Genomic DNA, 23,091 nt, shown 5'->3' with positions numbered 1-23,091 from the left:
GCCAGACACTAGCACCTAGACATAACGCAGCTGATGTTTATGCACACACATGTCCTATCATATAGATGAGTACATGAGCCACAAACAGACACATGGAATGAGAGTTCTGAAACAAGAGCACTGCTTCCGCTGAGATGTAGAGCATCCATCAGTGTATTCTAAGGTAGGGGGACTATCAGTAATCCCAGAGACCTTTCATATAATCTTTGTCAGTCAGTCAAAATACTTTATTTCGATAAATCAATATCATAAAAAGACAATAGCACTATACAAATATTCACGCAATCAAAAATACATAATAAATACAGGTTAAAATCATGATTAATTTACACAATCTATATATTTACAAAAAGGTATAAAAAATATTTTCCTTTATGAATACATGTTAAAATAGATTAAAATACCATAAAAAGAGGTCAGTTGGCTAGGGCAACATAATCACCTACAAATTACAATTACACAAAACAATTTCATAGAATAAGCATTCCCTATAGCATAGACAAAATTTAATTTCATCCGCTAAAGAACCATGTTAGAAGAATTATTGATCATCTTCCTCTTCTTGATCCTAACAGCCCCCACTAAAAAACTGGCAACGTGGAACATAATCCTTGGGGTCTGCAATAACTGTAAAAACAGGAGTGCTGGCTTAACCTGAATAAACCCTGCCTCCTTTAAAATGGGGATCAGGTATTTCATTCTTACTGCCGTGTAATGTCCACAGACCATCAAAAAATGCAATGTGTTCTGGGTAGAAAAATTATCACAAGTACACGGCATTGCATTATCTGGGGTACACCAGGTTGTAAAATGTCCGAGGTTCAAATGAATCAAATTAAACCGAAATCGGGTTAAAAGAAAACGGTGATAAGGTTTATTCACAGTAGTTAAATACAATTCGGGGCCTACTTGGGTGCTCATAATAATGCTAGCCCTCACCGTTGGTTTCTCTAGTTCCATTTGTTCCCTCTCCAAAATTAGCAGTTCTCCCATCATACCTTTAATCAAGGCAATGTCCTTAGTTGTTATGGAGGCCGGGGAAAAGAAGCGCTCTGGTCTCCCTAACTTTACAAGGCTGTCTTTGATGTAAGCTAGCCACGGGATTTTATTTACTCTATCTAGCTGCAAACAGTCTTTTAAAATGCTGTGGTTAAGGGGGATTTCTTGGTTCAACCAGGTCTTCAGCCAAGCTAGAACAGGGGCCACTTTAATCAAATCTGTAATATATCCTACTCCTAATTCAGTGTGGATTGTGTATGTTGGAGTGGACTGTGGGACTGAGAGAACAGCTCTTAAAAATTTATTCTCGGTGGTCTGAATACTGTCCGGAGAACAGTATCCCCAAATTGCACTCCCGTATGTGGCCACTGCAAGACATTTTGCTTTATAGATTTTTATTAATGTTGCTATTGGCCTAGCTCCTAATTTTTTCGTAAATCCCTGTAGTGCAGAGGATGATCTAGCAAAGGAAATATTTCTGTTTTTTAACTGGGGACCCCAAGTGCCTCTCTCATCAAATGTGATCCCCAGGTATGGAAAAGTGGCTACTCTACATAGCTCTTGTTTGCCACATGTAAATGTATTTAAAAGCTTATTCTTATTTCCCTTGCCCATTATCATAATTTGAGACTTCTTTACATTTATCTTTAGGTCCAAAGAACCCATGAAGTCTTCAAAAACATCCAGGAGGCGTTGGAGTCCAACACCAGTCCGTGAAAGCAAGACGGCGTCATCCGCGTATAGAAGAACTGGAATTCCAAGTTCACCTATACGTGGGACGTCAAGGGTTGCCTTTTTTAAAGCTGGTTCGAGGGCATTTATATAGATGGTAAATAGGAGGGGTGCCAATATGCACCCCTGCCTGACCCCCCTTTCAGAATTAAAATGACTCGTACAACGGCCCTCCGAAGTAACTCTAACTGATGCTATAAGATCGGTATGCAAGTCAGCTAAATGATTAACAAGGGCCCTGTCCAGACCCATATCAATTAGGATTTGCCACAATTTTGAGCGATTTACAAGGTCGAAAGCAGACGAGAGGTCCATGAACCCCAGGTACATGGACCCCTCCTTAGCCCTAGTATATTTATCCACCAATAGGTGCAGATTAAGACCTTGGTCTATCGTACTCCTTTTTGGTCTAAAACCATACTGAACATTTGATAGGACCCCTTTTTCATTCAACCAGTCATTCAGTTTAGATAAAATAACCCGGCCCAATATTTTCACAGATGAATCAATCAATGAAATGGGTCTGTAACAGGAGAGGTCTTGCCTATTACCCTTTTTGAAAACCGGTATAATGATAGATTTTTTCCAAGAGGCCGGGATATTGTCCTGTTTAAGAGCGTTAAAAACATTACATAAAACTTTAGACCAAAATTTCGGGGCACATTTGAAAACATCTCCTGGTACCCCATCGGGGCCCGGTGCTTTGTTTTTCAAAGTCAACTCTATTGCCCTTTCCACTTCTGCTGCCTCAAAAGTGGGGGCAGGAACATCTGCATAACAGAGTTCCACTTCCCCTACCTCAAGGGATACAATAGGGGCGTCTGCGCTGCTAATTCCAGCATAAATCTGTCTAAAATGGTGGATCCAGCCCTCATCTGGAATATTCGCATCAAGGGGGGTATTCTCATCACCAGAAAAAAGTGCCTGATTTATTATTTTCCAAAATAAGCCACTATTTTTTAGTGTTTCGGGGTCGAGAAGTTGGGCCCATGCTATATCTTTCAAGTCCCTTTTCCTTTCTAAAATAGCTTTTTTGTATACAGTCCTTGCTCTAGCAATGTCTACACGATTTTTAGGCATGGCTTTCAGTGCTTTGAGTAACTCCCCATGCGCCTTCGTACATTTTTTGTCGAACCACCTTTTGCCCAAAAGCGGCTTCTGCCTAGATTCAATCTGTAAACTATGATTTATTTCTATGCAGATATTATCAAACGCCACTATTACCTCTTTATTTTCTGTTCGATTCGCTAAGCATATTGCAACTTCATCCTCCACTTTAGACAAAACCTCTTGAAGGAATGTTTCAGGGACTATTTTTGTCCATTTTAACCTGCGCTTCTGATCTTTAACGGCAACATTTAATCCCCCTCTATGTTTCACTGTTTTTAATGAAAGTAAGTCTGTATGCCTCACTTCAAGTAGGACAGGATTATGGTCGCTAAACACGGATACCTCTGTATAATAATTTATCACGTTATTCAACAAAGAAGAAGACATAAAAATATAATCTATAATAGTGCCATCATCTTTTCCTTTAAAAGTAGGGGACCTACTTGTACCCTCCCCGCAGTCTGTCTCATATAAGTTCCATCTCGCAAGAAAAGTTTCAAGTTGCTCTCCTCGCCTGGTGTGTTCCAAGTGGGTAGATAAGGAGAGGGGAGGACCTTCATCATCCTGACTCTTACATGGTAGGGTGCATGGGTGAATATTAAAGTCCCCTAGGAATATTAATTCAAAAGTATTAACATTTTCACTATAAACTGACAGAAATGTATCCAGTACTTCCAAATTTTGACTGGTACATTCATTTGCGTTTGAATTATAAAAATTAACAAAAAGAATCTTGGCCTTATCCTGAGTGGAAAGTTCAACAATCAGACAGTTTTCACAACCAGAAAAACACTCAACTAATTTGCCTTTTACATCCAGTTTAAATAGAGTTAATAAGCCTCCCTTGGCTCTTCCTGCAGCGCTACTAATTGCAGGATTGCAAAAGTGGCTGTAGCCATCCAAAGAGAAACTATTCGATTGGTCCCATGTCTCTTGTAGAGCAATAATATCAAAGGATTTTAATGTCTTTAACCAATCAGCATTTCCGATTTTATTCTTTATACCAGCAACGTTCCATGTAGCAATTTTGAAAGTCGGTACCGGTGGTTGGTCGGTGCTCCCCAAGGAAGTAGGCAGTCAATCGTTTTCCTCAAGTGAGGATAAAGCAGTATAACGATTGTATAACGGTAAGGTGTAATCAAATTGCCTACTTGCTAGCTGATAACAGTACCTTTCCCCGTTATTTTCACGTTGTTGGACATTTGGAACACAACCAGCCACCCCCCTTCTATGCCCATTTGCTGGATACCTATGCTGATATGGTGGTGGATGTTGCTTGTTATCCAAGTGATTATAGAAAAAACCAAGGGGTCTAGCACATACAGAATTTTCCTCGGTTGGTAAAGAGGCTGCTCTGAGGAGGACTGCTGCCACGTGTTGTGGATGCTTAAAGTTTACAATAATACAGTCCCCTCTTGAACTCTTACTAGCGTTGCCAATCCAGCTGACTCTGCGGGTGGATATTATATCATTTGAAAAAGCAAATGGAAAGCCACAGTTCCTGTTTAGCCATGCAAGTGTTTTGTTTTTTAAAGTAGCAAGGGTTTCTAGGCTGGAATCAGTCAGACAGGAGTCAACCTCCGGAACATTTGTTAATACCACAGTGTACGGGACACACTCTGGTGGAAGGTTTACAGAATTTTTCCTCCTAGGCCTACTTCTCCCACCCATTTCTCCCCCAGCTATGGTATTCTGGCTAACGATATGTAATGTGGCTGGCTGTGCTGATGAATGTACTATTGGAGTTCCCCCCGGTGGTAAAATAGAGGGTGGGGTTTTCTGTGATCGTGAAGCTGATAGGTTCTGTGCAGTGACCGCTAAACCTGTATCCCTAGTACTAACAGAAGCAGATGCTACGGCCCCGGCTATGGTATTACCGGTAGAACTAGAGGGACCAGAAGGGGGGCTCGTGGATGTATGCGGCCGAGTCATATGGGAATCTAGGAGGCCCCCTAGTCTAGAGACCTCTTGAGCGACCTGCTCTAATTTAGCCACCAGTGGTCCAATCATTGCTTCTAGTTTTGACTCAAAGATGGTTGCCAGAAGCTCTATTTGGTCAGGGTGTAAAATATTTGCCTCAGCATTATTTATGGGTTCTGATGTACTTCCACCGCTGTTTGATGTTGTAGATGGAGTACCTGCCTTTTTAGACTTCCGGCCCACCACCCTTTTAACAGGAGCCTTCCTACATGCCCGCACCATTCTCCGAACTGGAGAATGGGTTGGTGAGGGCGCTGGGGAGGGTGTTGGGCTCTGACTGGGGATAGAATCAGTTGTAATTACCCGCTCATCTGGCGTCACCGTGATGGATACATTACTGGTGTCATTAACAATAGGGTCATCCACCCAACTATCTGAATAAGGCAATGGAGTAATAGGCGAACTCAGCCCTGTCTTCTCTGGGCTTGCCCTATTTAATGATAATCGCCTATCTTTGTTTATTTTATTAACTACCTTAACAAGATAGTTATCTATTGTCCTTGTATCATTAGCGACCGCTGGTTTTGCTGCTCTAAGCTTTGACATGTTAGAGCCAAAGATACTATACACAGATGAAGATGTTTAACAATGTCTCACCCAGTGGATATTAAGTTCTAAATAGTGGTTGAAGGCCAAGAAACAAGAATTACTTAGCAATCAAAAAATAATAATATTTCTTACAATTAGTCCTGAATCCAGGAAGAAAGAACCAAAGTCAGTGGCCCAGCCCAGCCTCTTCTGGCCTCTGACGGCCGCAGACGGCCCCAGCCTTGTCCCGGGCTTCTCCCGGCGTGTGCCCGCGCGCGTCCCGCGGGACGAGGAAGCAAGGGATCCTTTATGCGCCTCCAGGCGCTTCCAGTTTGCGTGCTCGGCGTCCTTGCCGCGAGGGGCTGCTGGGGGTTGTAGTTTATTGCGGCCCGGCGGAGCCAAGCCGGGCCAGGCCACAGTCGGAGCTTTGCCCGGCCCTCAGGCACCACAACGAGGGACAGGAAGTCGGCGGAGCCAAGCCCGGCCACGAACACCCAGCGGAGCCAAGCCCGGCCGTCTACAACACTCCGGTCAGCAAAAGCGGTCCCCCCTTTCATATAATCAATTAGCTTTAGTAGCAAGAGAGGAGGTGGGTTAGGTCACTCTGTCCTATAAAATGACAGCGCTTTTCATGGTATATGCGTATACTGCATTTCAGAGCACGATAGTTTGAATAAATATTCAAACCTTTCTTCATGTCTTCGTTTCTTTATGTCTCCTGATTATCTCAATGTGGACAAGTGCGAGAGAGCGAAAGGTTGTGCCCTGTTACCGCAATCCCTGAGAGGGTCGAGCGTGTTGTGTTCTGGGGGTGCCAATTCACTTGTTTCTTTGGTAAGGTTAGGAGGACAAGTGAAACACTATAGCTAGTCGGACCCAGACTCATGGAGACTGAGGTGGTGTGGTGACTCAGTACCTACATACTGATGATCTGTGGTTTCGAGCATAGTTCTGTTTCCAGAGCAGAATCCTTGCAACACTACCACAGCATATAGCACATCTGCACCCAGACACCCCAGGGCAGCTAAACATCAACTGCCGGTGCTTTACTCGACCTTGACCCCAATGTATCTTAAGTCCAAAAGAACAGCCCTGTAAGTTGTCTTCGAGTATACCTATGCAGTGAATGTTTCTCCATAGGATAACATTACCACGCTCGAGGCCCATGCCTCAAATCTGACAGCTATGATTTTCTACTGTGTTTCCTGTAAAAAATGATAATGTCGAAAGTACTTACCTGATCTCGATGATTTTGGTGTCTAAAATTAGATAAAAACCAGTGTTGTTTTTCTAAATTGGTCGAGTGCGTGTCTCATTTATTGACTTTGTGTGTACAACAAATGCTTAACACTACCCTCTCATAAGTATAAACTGCTCGTGCACACTACCACAAAGAGAGCATTTGGGATTACTAAATAAAGCTCTGTAAATCAATAAGGGTCGTCTGGATTTTCTACACAGTGTACCTCATTTTGGTGCATTATATAAAAGGCCAGCTTTTTATAGTATGTTCTAGGGGTGTTTGAAAAATCCGGAATTTTAAGATGCTGAAGAACAAGTTACTTACCTTCGGTAACGCTTTTTCTGGTAGATACTATATCTGCCTGTGGATTCCTCACTTTGTGAATATCCCCTTGCGTCAGCAACATTCGGAAATTCTTTTTTTTTCGTAGCCTCGCGCCGACGTGGCCTACTGACGTCATAGAGACACGACCTCGCTCGCGACTCCGCTGACGTCACCGACGCCTATAATAGGCCCACGCCGGCGTGATGACATCAGTTCCGCCCTTTTTTCCGTGCCATCGAGGCACACGGACGGACCAATGACAGTAGAAATATACAAGTATACATAGTACACAATAATCAAGGCAAAACACACAGTGTTAAGCAAAAGCAGGAAAGCAATTGGAACATTTCCTTGACAACAAAATATATATACATTACATTACAGTAACTCTGGCATAGAAGAGTGGACAACGGGGAGGCGGTGGGTCAGTGAGGAATCCACAGGCAGATATAGTATCTACCAGAAAAAGCGTTACCGAAGGTAAGTAACTTGTTCTTCTGATAGATACATCTGCCGTGTGGATTCCTCACCTTGTGAATAGAGTCCCACAGCAGTCCCCACTCCCGGAGGAGGGTGTCCACTCTTCTAGACCAGGAAATCCTGAAGGACAGAGCGAGCAAAATGACCGTCCCTCCTCACTTCGGTATCCAAGCAGTAATGGTTCGCGAAAGTGTGGAGGGAAGACCAAGTTGCCGCCCTACAAATGTCCTCCACAGGTACACTCTAGCCAATGCAGAGGATGAAGACTTAGCTCTTGTAGAATGAGCCCTTATACCCTCTGGTGGTTCCTTACCGGCCAAAGAGTAGCAGATCTTTATGCAGAGGACGATCCATCTCGATAAAGTTCTCTTATGGACCGCTCTTCCTTTCTTGCAGCCAGCAAATCCAACGAAGAGCTGGTCTTCCAAGCGAAAGTCCTTGGATCTGTCCAAGTAAAAGGACACCGCCCTCTTAGGGTCCAGACGGTGCAGCCTCTTAGAAGGGTGAGGGGGAGGATAGAAGGTAGGAAGGGTAATGGACTGTCCTAGGTGAAAGGGAGTTACCACCTTAGGCAGAAAAGCAGCCCTGGTCCTAAGAACCATTCGATCAGCATGAATGGACAGGAATGGGGGCTTGGAACTAAGAGCTTAAAGCTCACTAACCCTCCTTGCCGAGGTTATTGCAACCAGGAAGACAGTCTTAAGGGTAAGAAGCCTCATGGGACATTTATGGAGAGGCTCAAAGGGAGCACCCATCAAAAATGTCAATACAAGATTCAAATCCCACTGAGGCACAATAAAAGGTGAAGGAGGGAACCTATTAGTGAGACCCTTCAAAAACCTTAAGACCACAGGAGACTTAAAAAGAGAAGGCTGGTCAGGCAAGCAGAGAAAAGCCGACAGCGCCGACAGGTAACCCTTCACCGTGGCAACCGCAAGACCCTGCTGCGCCAGAGAAAGGGCAAACTGGAGAACATTAGACAAATGGGCCTTCAAAGGATCAACAGACCTTTCCCCACACCACGTGACAAATTTCGACCATCTATAAGAATAGATGGACTTAGTGGAGTCACGCCTGGCTGACAAGATGACATCCACAACGTCTGGCGGAAGGGAAAAGGAATTCAGGTTGCCCCGTTCAATCTCCAGGCATGAAGGTGCAATGTCTGGAGGTGGGGGTGTAGAACCTGCCCCTCCATCTGAGAGAGGAGGTCTGCCCTGAGAGGGAGACGGAGCGGCGGGTGAGAGGAGAGGTGGAGAAGATCTGTGTACCACACCCTTCTTGGCCAGTCCGGGGCGACCAATATGACTTGGGCCCGGTCCTGGCGAATCTTCCTCAGAACCCGAGGAATCAAGGGTATGGGAGGAAACGCGTAAAGGAGTCGACCTCCCCAACTCAACTGAAACGCGTCCCCCAAGGCTCCATGCATCGGATACTGGAGACTGCAGAATGACAGGCAGTGCGCATTCTCGTAAGTGGCGAACAGGTCCACCCGAGGAGTTCCCCACATCTGAAAGATGTCGTGAACCACCTCCGGGTGAAGTCTCCACTCGTGGTCGGCAGAGAACTGTCGACTGAGACTGTCTGCACGAACGTTTAACACTCCGGCCAGATGATTTGCCATCAGACAAATCTGATGGTCCTGAACCCAGGACCAGAGACGCAGAGCCTCTCTGCAGAGACACTGTGACCCCACACCTCCCTGCTTGTTGACATACCACATCGCGGTCGTGTTGTCCGTCAGGACTTGAACTGACTGACCGCGAAGGGAAGGGAGGAAGGCCTTGAGCGCCAAACGTATCGCCCGCAATTCTAGAAGGTTGATATGAAGCAACCTTTCCTCTGGAGACCAAAGGCCTTTGATCGCCAGACCCCCTAGATGAGCACCCCACCCCAGAGTGGATGCATCCGATATCACTGTGGCCACCGATGGGGGAAGTTGAAAAGGCTTTCCTTGGGACAGATTGCCTTCCACGCCCCACCAAGACAGATCCGCTGCAGCTTCTCTGGAAATCCTCACTGACTCCCTGAGATCTCCGTTGTGCTGATACCACTGCCTGCGGAGGCACCACTGGAGCGCCCTCATGTGCCAGCGTGCATGGTTGACCAACAGAATGCATGAAGCCATCAGACCGAGCAGGCGAAGGACCTTCAGGACTGGAACGACCGCTCCATTGTAAAATAAAGGAATCATATCCCGTATGTCGCAAATCCTTTGAGGGGGAGGGAATGCACGACATACGGTTGTGTCCAGTACGGCACCTATGAACAGGTTGCGCTGGGAGGGCACCAGGTGAGACTTGGGCACATTTATCGAAAAACCCAACCTGTACAACAACTGGGTTGTCTCTCGCAGATGATGGAGCACTCTGTCTGACGACTCTGCCTTGATCAGCCAGTCGTCCAAATAAGGGAATACTGGAATCCCTGATCTCCTGAGATGCGCCGCCACCACTGCCATCACCTTGGTGAAGACTCGAGGCGCAGTAGTAAGACCAAACGGAAGGACCGCAAACTGGTAGTGCTGCGATCCCACCGTAAAGCGGAGATACCTCCTGTGCGACTTCAGGATTGGGATATGAAAGTAAGCATCCTGCAAGTCGAGCGACACCATCCAGTCTTCTTCTTGCAGCGCCTGAAGAACCTGAGCAAGGGTGAGCATCTTGAATTTCTCCTGCCTCAGATAGAGATTCAAGATCCTGAGATCCAGGATTGGACGAAGTCTGCCATCCTTTTTCGGAATCAGGAAATACCGGGAGTAGCATCCCTGACCCCTTTCCTGCTCTGGGACCACCTCTATCGCACCCTTTCTTATCAGAGTCAACACTTCCTCCTGCAGAAGTGACAGATGTTCCTCGGAGCAATACCCTTGGCAAGGAGGGAAATTGGGAGGGAATTCCCGAAAGGGAAGGGCATATCCATTTTCTACAAGATTGAGAACCCAAAGATCTGATGTAACCGATTCCCAATCCTGTAGAAAATGGGTAAGCCGGCCCCCAACCGGACCCACATGATCCTGAATGTCGGATCTAGGGCTGCTTCTCAGGGGCAGGAGGGTTGGAGGAAGTGGAGGAGGAAGAGGCCTGACGTCCACGAGGACGTGCTCTCTGCTTTCCCCTATATGTCCTACATAAGGAGTTTTGCTGCTGCTGTTGTTGTTGCTGTTGCTGCTGGCCTTGCCGGAAATTCCAAAAGGAAGAGCAACCAAAACCCCTGAATCTTCTGCCAGTCGAAGAACCTCTCATTTGAAGACCTAAAGACTTGGCAGTCGCTCTACTATCCTTAAACCTCTCAAGGGCCGCATCAGCCTTCTTCCCAAAGAGGCCAGAACCATCGAAAGGAAGATCTAACAATGTTGCCTGGACATCCGCCGAAAAGTCAGAGGATTTCAACCAGGCGGACCTCCTAGTAACGACAGCGGTGCCCATAATGCGCGCCACAGAGTCTACAGCATCCAGGCCGCTCTGAATGACCTGACGAGCCGCCGCCTGAGCGTCAGAGATGACTTCCTCAAAGTCCTTCTTGCTGTCATCAGGAACTTTTGGAACAAGAACACGCAAAGAATCCATAAGTGCGTGTAAATACCTCCCCATCAAACAAGAGGCATTTGATGACTTTAATGCCATACTGGAAGAGGAGAAGATCTTCTTTGCCACCTGATCCTGCTTCTTTGCCTCCTTCTCATAAGGAACCTGAGGGAAAGCACTAACGTTCTTTTTGGAACATGCAGCCTGAATGACCAAACTCTCCGGTGAAGGGTGAGATGTTAAAAAGGCAGGGTCCTCAGGGGCAACCCTGTATCTTCTGGCTACACCTTTAGAGACAGCAGGAGCCGACAAAGGTTTTTTCCATACTTCTAAAATGGGCTCTGTCAGAGCATCATTAAAAGGAAGAAGAGGTTCCACCACTGAACTTGGAGAATGCAATACTTCAGTCAAAATATTAGATTTGAATTCTGCAGTAGGCAAAGTTAATTTAAGGAGATCGGCAGCCTTTCTCATAATTAAATGGTAGGGTTGCACATCCTTAGAAGGTGTACAAGAGCCTGAGGGTAACTCCCACTCTGGAGAGAAATCCAGGCTTCCTGCGTCTGCCAACTCCTCAAAACCATCTTCATCCAATTCACCTTCTTCAATGTCAGATTGTGAATCTAAGAACCTCCTTTCTTCCAAAAGGCGTTGAGCCTCTCTTCTGGATCTCATCTTGACACGTTTTGCCACCGGATCCGCCACTGGCTCCGACGGATTCTGAATCGACGTCGGAATCGAACTCGATGGCTCGGAGGGATGTGTTCGAGGCCGATTCGGAGCAGGCGAAGCCGGGATCGGCGTCGATGGCTTCGGTGGAGGTGGAAAATGCCACGGCGGCGTCGGGGCCGGCATGTAAGGCATAAATGGAGCCGAAGGATAGGAGTGAGGAACTCCTAAGCTAAAAGCTAGAGGACCCATGGGACCCGAAGGTGCACCAGAGGGGTACCACGCCCTTGAAAAGACTCCATACATTGCATTGAGAAATGCAGATGGGTCCTGGCCTGGGGCAGGAAAGGGCGGTTGAAAACCCTCAGGCTTGTCTCGAGGAGTGCTCGGATTCGGCTCATCTATAGGCGCGGAATCCCTATCCTCTCTAAGCTCTTCCTCATCTCGGGCCGGGGACGGCGCCGGAGATGGATTCGGAGACAGATTCGGAGCCGGAGTCGTAGTCGGAGCCGGAGACGGCGCCCGAGACTCAGATGGAGAGGCCTCACCTTCAGGTTCTGGATCCGAAACATCAAGGGTCACCACCTTCGAACGAACCTTCTTCGGTGACCCCGACCTCGATCTCGACTCCTTACCAGTACGACGTCGGGATTCATGTCTCCTCTTCTTATGTTTTCTCTTCTTTGAAACATGATCCGAAGCCGACTTCGAGGATGACCTCCCTCGAGATCCAGACCTCGACCTCGATCTTGACTTCGACCTCGCCCTTCGAGAACGGGACCTCGACGATTTCTCCTTTCCAGCTTTCATCTTAGCTACCAGGAGCTTCGCCTCTCTCTCCCTCAGGGCCTTCGGGTTCATCTTCTTACACGAAGAGCAGTCATCCACATCATGGTCCGAGCTCAAGCACCAGATGCAGTCGCTGTGTGGGTCGGTAATGGACATCATTTTGCCACATTCTCTGCATGGCTTGAAGCCGGTCTTTTTTGAAGACATTGTCGAAGATACAGGATACAGAGAAGCAGAAAATGGTAACAATATAGACAACAAAGTATCCGTTGGCTACAGAGATTCCCGATAACCGTTAGCGTCGACGACGCGGAAAAAAGGGAACTGATGTCATCACGCCGACGTGGGCCTATTATAGGCGTCGGTGACGTCAGCGGAGTCGCAAGCGAGGTCGTGTCTCTATGACGTCAGTAGTCCACGTCGGCGCGAGGCTACAAAAAAAAAGAATTTCCGAATGTTGCTGACGCAAGGGGATATTCACAAGGTGAGGAATCCACACGGCAGATGTATCTATCAGAATTGCTGTTTAATTTCATGCCAAATTCTCCCTAAAGTATAGATAGCCTTCACTTTGACCACTGTTAATACTTTTAAATCACCAAATTTCTCAGTAGGGTGGTGGTCATAAAAGTTAAATAAATTCTCAACTGAATATCCAGAGAATGCATTAGTTAGATAAAATGACTGCAAACGTCTAACCATACTATGACGTTTATATAATTTTCAGTCCGGAAACGTCCATTCACCTCTACTAATAGACAGCTTGAGTCTTTTAATAGTTCGGAATGCTACTTTGTCACATGATATGAACCTCAAAACAACAGAGTTTAAATTCCTAAATATGTTATCAGTATGTACAATGTCAGTGTTCTAAAAAAGTGCAAACATTTAGGCAGAATATTTATTTTTATTAGATTCATTCTGCTAACTGATGTGACTGATGATAGTGGTAGGCTCTTGCATCTTTTAATGGGGTCTGAATGGATTGAAGTAAACTTGAAGATAACCATGACCCTCAGGTATCATGCCTTTTGACCAACAACGCAGTCTTGTGAATCATGGTGACACAGGATATTCTGAAGAAGAGCAGTCAGTTGTGCAAAATGGTGTAAAAAGTGTCAAACAGGAACTCAACAAGACATCAAACTAAAATAATTTGCTACTTCTACTAATAAAGATTAGTGCTGTTCCAACCAATTAAGGAAAATAACTTGCCTTCGATTTGCTGAATTGTTTGTTGAATATGATTGAGGAACTTCTGCATGTTCATTAAAAACTCATCTCTGATTAGCTGAATGCTGCGAACTTCGACTTTAAGATCTTTGGGGCTAAAAATATTCAAATAATCATGATCTGACGATTGATCTTTTTCAGGTACTAGAGGTTCTACAGTTTTGTGCTGATTGTAGGACAATGAAGGCATAAAGATCTGCAAAACAAATAGGTTAATAGATTATGTAGTACAGGATATAAAGGCATTATACACAAAACACTCTGTGGCCTACAGCCAAAAATATAGGCAATTGCTTCATCAACAACCACATTGAGCACTTGTTTTCAGGATTCAATGTTCTCAGAGCTACTTGCCCTAAGTTTCTAAGTATATCAGATAAATGAGGGAGACCATGAGCACTGGTGTGCCCTGCACCTCTAGCTCCCTTATTGAATACTTTTACCTACTAGGGATCACTGCATTGCTGAAAGGTGCAGCAGACAGTAAATCCATCACTTGTTCACCAGAATCTTCACCAGTTTTCCTGACCGAAGCATCAATGGAAGGATCCAGGGTGAATGCTGAAAACAGTTGCTGAAACTTACTATTTAATGGTTTCTTTAGAGATAGCACTTGAATGCATTGTTCAACAATGGTTATACATTTATTATACATACAGTCCAGGGGTTTTTTTTTTCTAAAGGAAAGACATGTCAAGCTTTCTGTATGAACAGAATAAGAAGCTCACTGCTTGTAATAGCAACTGACTTGAATTCTGGAATGTTGTGAATGGTATTATATGAATTCATTTCTTAAAGACTTTGCAGAATATGGGTATATCAGCCAGAACAATATAGTGTCACTACTGGGTTAACAATATTCCAATTGTATTATTCTTCCGTGCTTTCCATACATTAGGCATGACCTTCAGCTTTTGGTCCATTAGTTAACTAGCTCATTTCTAGAATAGAGCTATGCACAAGGGATAATCTCTAATGAGACCAGGGTGGACTAGGCAAACAAAAAAATGCGATGGTGACACATTAACATCACAAATCACCATACCAGCTTTCAGAACAACAGATGGCTATGGCACGAAAGGATGCAAAATACACTACCTTCCATATAAATAAAAATGTAAATGTTCGTTTGTTCAAAATCGCAAATCTCCGAAAGTTCTTCACTGATTGCTTTGAAATTTTGACACAACGTTGGATTCGAATAGGGGGGTGTTCTTATATACACTTTTATATACACAACGTTGGATTCCAATACGCGCGTGTCGAATACGCGCGTGTATTTAATCGAAAGCCCGTACAGGCACATAAAAATGTCAATGTTCGTTTGTTCAAAATCTTAAGTCTCCGAAAGTTCTTCACCAATTGCTTTGAAATTTTGACACAACGTTGGATTCGATTAAGCGCGTGTTTATATATACACAATGTTGGATTAGAATACGCGTCTGTCCAATACGCGTGCTTCTTTAATCGAAAGGCTGAACAGACCCTATCGACTTGGTTGCTGCGAAACAACTACAAGGGACGCATAGAGACAATAGTCTACATATATTAGGATGGACAGTTGGTGTCAGGATGGCAGACCGGGAAGTGGGTGGAGGGAGGGGGGGAGGTGTTGGTTCACTTTGCAACATTAAGAAAGGACGCAAAGAGACAAAAGTCTACATATATTAGGATGGACAGTTTGTTGTCAGGATGGCAGACCGAGAAGTGGGTGGAGGTAGGGAGGAGGAGTTGGTTCACTTTGCAACATTAGCGCGTGTTTATATATACACACCGTTGTTGGATTTGAATACGCGCATGTCCAATACGCGTGTGTTTTTAATCGAAAGGCCGAACAGACCCTATCAACTTGGTTGCTGTGCAACAACTACAAGGGAAGCAAAGAAACAATTGCCTACATATATTAGGATGGACAGTTGGTGTCAGGATGGCAGACCGGGAAGTGGGTGGAGGGAGCGGGGAGGAGTTAGTTCACTTTGCAACATTAGCGCGTGTTTATATATACACAGCGTTGGATTCGAATGCGCGTGTGTACAATACGCGCGTGTTTTTAATCGAAAGGCCGAACAGACCCTATCGATTTGCTTGTTGGACAACAACTACAAGGGACGCATAGAGACAATAGTCACAAAAACATATTGTGTACCCACAAGCATTGTGAAATTAAACATATTAGAAACCTGCGCTTACTCTTTTCTTTCTCTTCCATTTAACCAGACTGAGCCACAGCAACGTGTGGCCGGGTACAGCTAGTGTTACATATTGAAAGACTGGAGAAATTACCTTTTACCATTTCTGAGGTAGCATCCTCGGATTGGATAATCCATGGGTACATTACACTACCAATCTCGACTTTCCATTGTCAGTACGGTCTACAACACCGTCAAGTGGGAAGATATGAAACGTTGCATGAAAGGTTCATATATGAGAATTGGGAGCTTACTTTCAAATCCCAGTATCAGAATAAGAATACTGAAGTTTTTCTCAGCGGTTCTGACTGTGAGAATACTTTGAGTGGGTCCCTAGTATGCAAAGATGTTTCATTGCAGGGAGCATGTAATGCATCCGTTGCAAACTTGTCTTGCTACTCGGAAGGCACTTCAGCAGCCGTGATACATTAAAATTTTAGATTACTCTTGAATGGGAGTTACCTGATGTGTAACAGTCAAGTTTGCTGTGGAATGAAACCAGGGGTTACCTATGTGGGGACCGTGTCTTCAATGTAACTTGTTCTGCACAAGTCTTGTTTCCACCTGCCCTTACAGCTAGAGAGGATATGCTATGGCCTTTAATGAATCTTAACAATGTGCATTTTAACGCCCTGAACTAACTGAAAGCCTTATTATTTCCAAAAGATGTGGCATTACCTTCGGCCAAGGAGACATTTGATCTTCAGGTGGCATTCCTCTTCTGAGATGTAGGCACTACTCCACATCAATTTCCCACGACATTTTGGGGAACTGGTACATCATATATTTAACATGTCTAGTACAACTGGATTAGCTACGTTTTTCATCAGAAGCATAGGCTCCGGGCTGGCAAGCACCTTCCAGACTGTGTTTGGAATTATTCCATCTTTTATCCACTCCATCCTCGGAAGCTTCTTTAGAGGTCTTCCACTGGTCTTGCTGTGAACGCATGGTACGTTGCTTTGAGAACTGGATGAGCATTGGTTCCTGTCATTCTGGCCTGTATGGCTTCATTGCATGGAGCACGTGTTCGTCTATCTCCTGTGCACTTACAAGTGTCCCCTGGACTTGTGCTTGGAGTCTCAATTGGTTCAACCTTGGGACATATACGTACTGATGGACCCACTGAAGGCCCATTTGTACAGTAGACTGTTGAGGATTCCACTGCGGCTGGCCGCGTTCTACGAGCCTCCCTGGGTTGCCTCCATGCCTGGTGGTTTGGGTCTTGGCTCTGTCTTGACTGAACACCAATTGGCTGTTTTCACTCCAGCAGTGGCTGTTGTGGAGGGGGGGGGATGGGAACATACTTGCTCTATCAACCTGCTCTGAGGTGTGTCTCTGGGATCCTCATCTGCGGACGCTGGGAACTGAAATGTTTCAACTACCACACCGTACATGTAAACATCTGGCTCATCCGTGTGGTGTGAACTTTTTATTCGGCATAATTTTAACTTCCAAATTTCTTTTAAATTGCCATACATTTTATAGCTTACAATACTATTAAATTTTAGTGATAGGATTTATTAGCTTTAGATAGCTTCTTAACCAACTTATATCTGAGGAGTGGGTGTCATAACTCCCAGTTAGGACTAGTAGGAAGCGTTGTCATTTTTACATGTATACGGATCTTTTTTTAAAGTTGCCTTTACTTTTTCACATCAACTTTTGACATGCATTTGCATTTGTGACACTTGGGTTCTTTTCTTGGAAACACTGACCTTGCTTACACAAATAAACTTTGTGGGAACACTATCATAACGCCATGGCATTATGTGCAAGGCCTGCACGTACGTTGTGCAAATGTGTTTGTTATTTACCCAGTTCGCGACCAAGACGGGGTCCTACATTTTTCCCTACCAGTTAATGGGCTTGTATCCTCCAGTAAGGGGTTTCTTGGCAGAACATACACCTATACCTAGACATGTTGGTTAGGGTTTTGCATAGTAGAAGTACGCAGGATTATTATATTATTTTATATGCTTGCATATATACGTTGTCTCAGCATTGGTGGTGGAACTTTTCATTCTGTTTAATGTCCTAACGGTTATTATAACTTTCATCTGCTTTGGTCTATTGATCATTGCAGTACATATTTTCTATACAAGAAACACTTTGTGTATTCTTTGTATATTTATCTGAGCAACTGAGCACACAAGTGTATCAGCGTAAAGGTTCTAGGTCTGTCACCACGGTTCCTGAAGGAATAAGGTTGTCATGTTCAGTGGTTGCAAGAACTGTTCTCTCCCTGTCTAGGTACGAGGCTTATGGTGGCACTGTGAGCTAGCTAATCTATGGGACAACATATCCTGAGAGGGTGAACGGAATCAGTCTGACACCATCCCTAAGTTTATGTTGTGCGCAAATGCGCAGTTCCTACTGATTAGGGGAAACAACATGACAATCAGACTCAACCAACACGTACAGCCATTACTCATTCTGCCAGAAACATCCTCAACCTAGTTTTTACCTTATTCAACAAACTCAATATCAACACACTCGCATCCATCACCTAGACTGACCAGGCCGTGGTCAGTTTCAGAATCAACATCCCCCTTCATAGAAGTACTACCACGACAAGCCTAGTTCCCTGATGCTGAAACAACAGAGGAGGAATGGTCTTCAGCCCTACATAACAACCAACCAAAGCTCACAGGCCACCTCGCAAGCGACATCAAGAACTTTGAAAACTGGATCGCCACAGGTGCCAATACACTGGCCCCTCGAAACAAAGTCAACTAGCATGAACACAAATGCAGGCCAACTGTACATGGAAGAACGCAGAAGGAACGAACTGCACTGTAAGAAACGAGAATGGAGGTAGAAAACAAGCCAGGAAGAATTGGACAAGGACGCATTCAACTCCATCCTGAGGCACCACCTTCAGCACTTCCTGGAAACCAAGAATAAAGCCCTAATTATCCTGCAACATATTTTTAACTACTTGGAATGCTTATTGATTTTTAATTATTTGTTGGATTTATTGTGCTTTTAAGGCAGTTCTTATTTGCCGGATAAAGCTTAAAGAAAGAACAGACTTAAGAATTTGAAGAACCAATTAAAGAAAGTAAGATTGAGATGACTAAAGCCTAAAATTGAACAGTGCTCCCAGACCAGATAGTTTTAGCGAAGAGTTTTATAAAATGTACACGTCAAAATTGACACATGCCAAAGGAAGTCTCCCAATCCTTATGTGACCCTGGCAGAACAATAGAGGATGTTACAACATTAGTTATACCTAAACCAGGGTAAGACCATTCTGAATTTTGATAACATTTAAATGGGAGGGCTTGGAGGGAAAATATTGATGGCTCCAGAAGGCCAATTGGGCATAGCATTCTAGCACATATACAACTAGTAAAAGCAGCTCTATTAAGAATAGTGAAATAGTCAAAAAGAGAATATGATAAATATTGGCTACATATGCACAGAGCAATGGGGGCAGATCTTTTTGGGATCTAATGTGGCTTCCCGTAAACACAGACCACAGAACATATAGATGAGCTAAATCACTACCAATATCTGGTACACAATAGATGTGAGATCCACTATAATAACTTTGCCATCACTGCTAACCAGGATATAAATTGCACCAAAAGCGGAGTACATGGGGAAGTAGAATGATATCAGATATGTTTAAGTATGGGTAAAATATACATTTTGCTGCCTTAAACAAAGCTTACAAATCCCAGAACATAAAAGGTTTAGATATCATCAAGTTCATAACTGGGTCCTCTAACTGACAGTTAAGTAATCAGCTATCGGACCATTAACAAAAGCTGAAAAAATGCTATTCACATACCAGGGCACCAAGGGTTGGACATCAACTCTACAAATTTCTAAATGCACTCCGACAGGATGAATCCTGGCAATACATGTACAAATGGAACTACAAAGCAAATGAAGATATAACCAGGGAAAGTAAAAAAAGACCTTTGAGATGGGCGTATATAAAAGAAGATTATCTGTTCAACTTATTGAATAAGGCATGACTGTTATGAAAGGATTGTATCTTATGCAAAGTACGCTCCACAAAATGTTTTTTGAGACATTAGGCAGATGCTAGAGGTGGTTTGGGAGGGTAGGCACGCCAATACAAATATGGTGGCTTTTCGAGTGGTCTCAATAGGTCCTAAGTTTGGACCGGCTCAGCGCCAGGATAGTGAGGGCGACAAATCTGCATGGCATGACATAAAATAACAAGGATTCCACTCAAAGAAGGTGAGAAAGTATAATCAAATGTAATTATTTGAATAGACAGAATGATAAATAACTCTTGCCTCCTATAATAGGTTATCCTTAAGTTAATGAATGCACTCCACTATCTATGAACAAGCATCTAAGATAGAGGCTGCAATACAATCAGTAGAAGCATTTGAAAAGCTCCAGAAAAGATTGATTCTTATTGCAGTGTTACTGGTTTGTCTGCTTTGGGAGAAAGTCCTCTGGGAAGTGGAGAAAAAACACACAACTTCATTCAGAATTTAACAAGGTGAAAATAACTCTGATAATCTCTAATATTGAAACCTCTGAAACCAGCTGTGCCGGCTGTAACCACATTTCCCTCCTCAATTGTGACATGAAAATCGTGGAGAAAATCCTTGCAATAAGACTAAGTAAAATGTTCCTATTGATAATATATAAAACTCAAGTAGGTTTCATGTCCCACTGCTCATTGAATAATCACATGTGACTGCTACTCCACTTCTTCTTGTACACCTAACAAGATAAGGGCAAGAAAGTATCCCTTTTATTTGAAGTTGAGAAAGCATTTGATTGAGTGGAGTGGAAGTACATGTCCGGCATCCTAATAAGGTCTGGCTTGGGTGAAAATGTCATATCACTGATCCAAAGTCTGTACCAAGAATCTACACAAAAATTAACTGTAATGAATTTATGTCTTAGACAACTGTAATTTAAAAATGTGCCCCCTTAGGTTGCTCCATATTGCTGTCTCTATTTATTGCTCTAGAACTGCTAGCGGCACCCATTAAAACATCTGAAGTAACTAAAGGAATACAACCTCTGGCTGGAGCCTTTAAATTAATATTATGTGTGGAAGGCATCCTAACCCACCGTTAGTGGTGGCCTAATGGCGGTTATCACTGGATAGTTACAGTTATGTCAGCGTTTCCATAGGAAATGCATTTATTGCGTTTCTAATAACTTTGGCACCATTTCACAAATCTCCACAAAACTTTCCAAAACAGTGCTCCTTCTTACCTAGTTTGTGCATGGCAAGTTTTAGGGTTATCCATCAAGTGGGGTCCAGGTAAAAAGGGGGGTCCCAAAATGCTAAAGCCCAATGTTTTTTCCATGGACTTTTTTAGGCACAGCTACAGCAAAAACTGCTGAAAGGAATTACACCAAATTTAGTAGGTAGCTGAATCTTGGTACGCAGATTGTGCTTTTTGTGATTTGGTATAAACCCCTTCAGTAGCTTTTGAAAAAGAAAGTTTAAAAAATATTTGAATATCTGGACGGTTGGGCCTGCTAGACTCTCAAGGGAGTGCCAATTTAAAAACAGCACGTTCTGATTTATCCAGGGAGCTTTTTTCCCCTTAGGACCATATTAGACTGACTCCGGTGGGAGCAAGAGCTCTTATTGGCTGCCAGCAACATCAGAAATATGTTACTGGCAGCCATTATAGGACTTTGGAACACAGTCCCCTATCCTCAACTGTATTATATAATGTGATATGAGGGGTCATGGTAGGAATACCCTCTATAATTAATGTGAGGGGGCAGGCAGCCCCCCTCTGAGCCATTTGTATCTCTGGGGACCTCATTCCCTGGGCCCAGTTTACTTATTTCGGGACAAGGGGTCATATGCCCCCCCTAGAACTGTATTTGGAAATGGGGCTCCCAACCCTTGGGGACCAATAGAAATATTTTGGGGAGGAGGTGATTGTCCCCTCTTCCCAAGCCATATTCAACCCCAGGGATGAAATGTGTTACTTACCTGTAACTGCAGTTATCCAGTATTGGTATCTTTCAAAGATTCGCATGTCTGAATCATTCCAGTCGTCGGGATGGGAGTCCCCGGAACATAAATAAAGTAATGTCTCATTAGACATATAGAGTAATAGGCCAAGGACCTCACATTAGTGACATATCCATGTCCTATTGCAAAAAGGACCAAACTCTAGAGAAGAACCAATCAGCTCTCACCACCCTTTGGAACCCTCCTGGAAGGAGCTCTAGTCCCTCAGATTTTCGTAAGCACAGTGCTGAATAGGTGTATCACTGAGAGAACTAGGTGAGCCCTTCCAGGGGAAGTGGGTGGGTTGCATGTGAATCTATGAAAGATACCAATACTGGATAACTGCAGTTAGAGGTAAGTAATGCATTTCGTATCCAGTATTAGGGTATCTTTCATAGATTCACATGCCTGAATCAGAGTAAGCAGTGCTAAGCACATTTCGGATGGTACAGCATTAACAAATTCACCAGAAAATAACATATCAATGTGAAACATAGAAACTACCAAAGTGCAAACAAGAAATCATTAAAGAACACAATAGAGAAATTTGCGTATAAAAGAAAGGATGGTGGGATGAAACGAAGGCTCACCTCTATCGAAATAGATGACTGTTGACTGCGGCAACAGAAGAAGGAAGAATCAAGAATTTTCTGACACTCTTTTTATTTTGTATTGCTGCGTATTATATCTTTACAAAATATGATGTGCGCTGGGGAACCAGAGACTGTAAAATTAGACCGTATTTTACATAGTTTGTAAATCAAAAATGGACAAGAAAATATTAGGAAATTCTTGGGTATTACAAGCCACATTCACCTAAAAAGCCTCCAAAACACACCCAAACTAAGCAAAGTCCGATATGGACGAAACAAATGCATGCCCTGAGCCCTAAACACAGGAACCTTAGCCCACACCACATCTAACCCTTAAAAACTCAGTATGAGTTTTTTTTTGTTAAGTAGGAAAGTTAAATCTGGCTCTCCGACAGACCCTCTGAAGACGGCCCAGTTCAGGGAGTCCCTACCTGTGCTTCTTGCATCATTGTGCCAGGTAATTAACATCTCCCTTACCATAGCAGTTGGCCCTAGCTTGTGGAAGCAGGCAAGGGTGGTCCCTCTGCTTAAAAAACCTTCACTGGATCCGGCTAAATTGGAAAATGTCCTCCCTATATCATTATTGCCTTGGGTAGCTAAAATTGCTGAGGCACACACCAATAACATCCTCACGTGCTTCCTGAAGCACGTGAGGTTTCTTGGATCTGTCCCAGAATGGCTTCCGCCCTGATCACAGCACGGAGACTGCCCTTCT

The 23,091-nt window shown here is 44.0% G+C and overlaps 1 protein-coding gene across 2 annotated transcripts in view; it reads right to left on the bottom strand.

The window, feature by feature from the left end:
• DNAH10 (dynein axonemal heavy chain 10) overlaps window positions 1-23,091 on the bottom strand; it is a 2,445,728-nt gene that overhangs the window by 2,053,546 nt on the left and 369,091 nt on the right. For both annotated transcript variants that reach the window (XM_078667623.1, XM_078667624.1), the window contains exon 6: window positions 13,597-13,810. In XM_078667623.1, the coding sequence (XP_078523749.1) occupies window positions 13,597-13,810 (214 nt within the window). The remainder of the gene's footprint in view (window positions 1-13,596; window positions 13,811-23,091) is intronic.

Source organism: Lissotriton helveticus, chromosome 11 (genome assembly GCF_964261635.1).
Source record: "Lissotriton helveticus chromosome 11, aLisHel1.1, whole genome shotgun sequence".
NCBI lineage: Eukaryota > Metazoa > Chordata > Amphibia > Caudata > Salamandridae > Lissotriton > Lissotriton helveticus.
The sequence above is the reverse complement of the archived record's forward strand: the minus strand, read 5'-3'. Positions and strand labels throughout refer to the sequence as shown.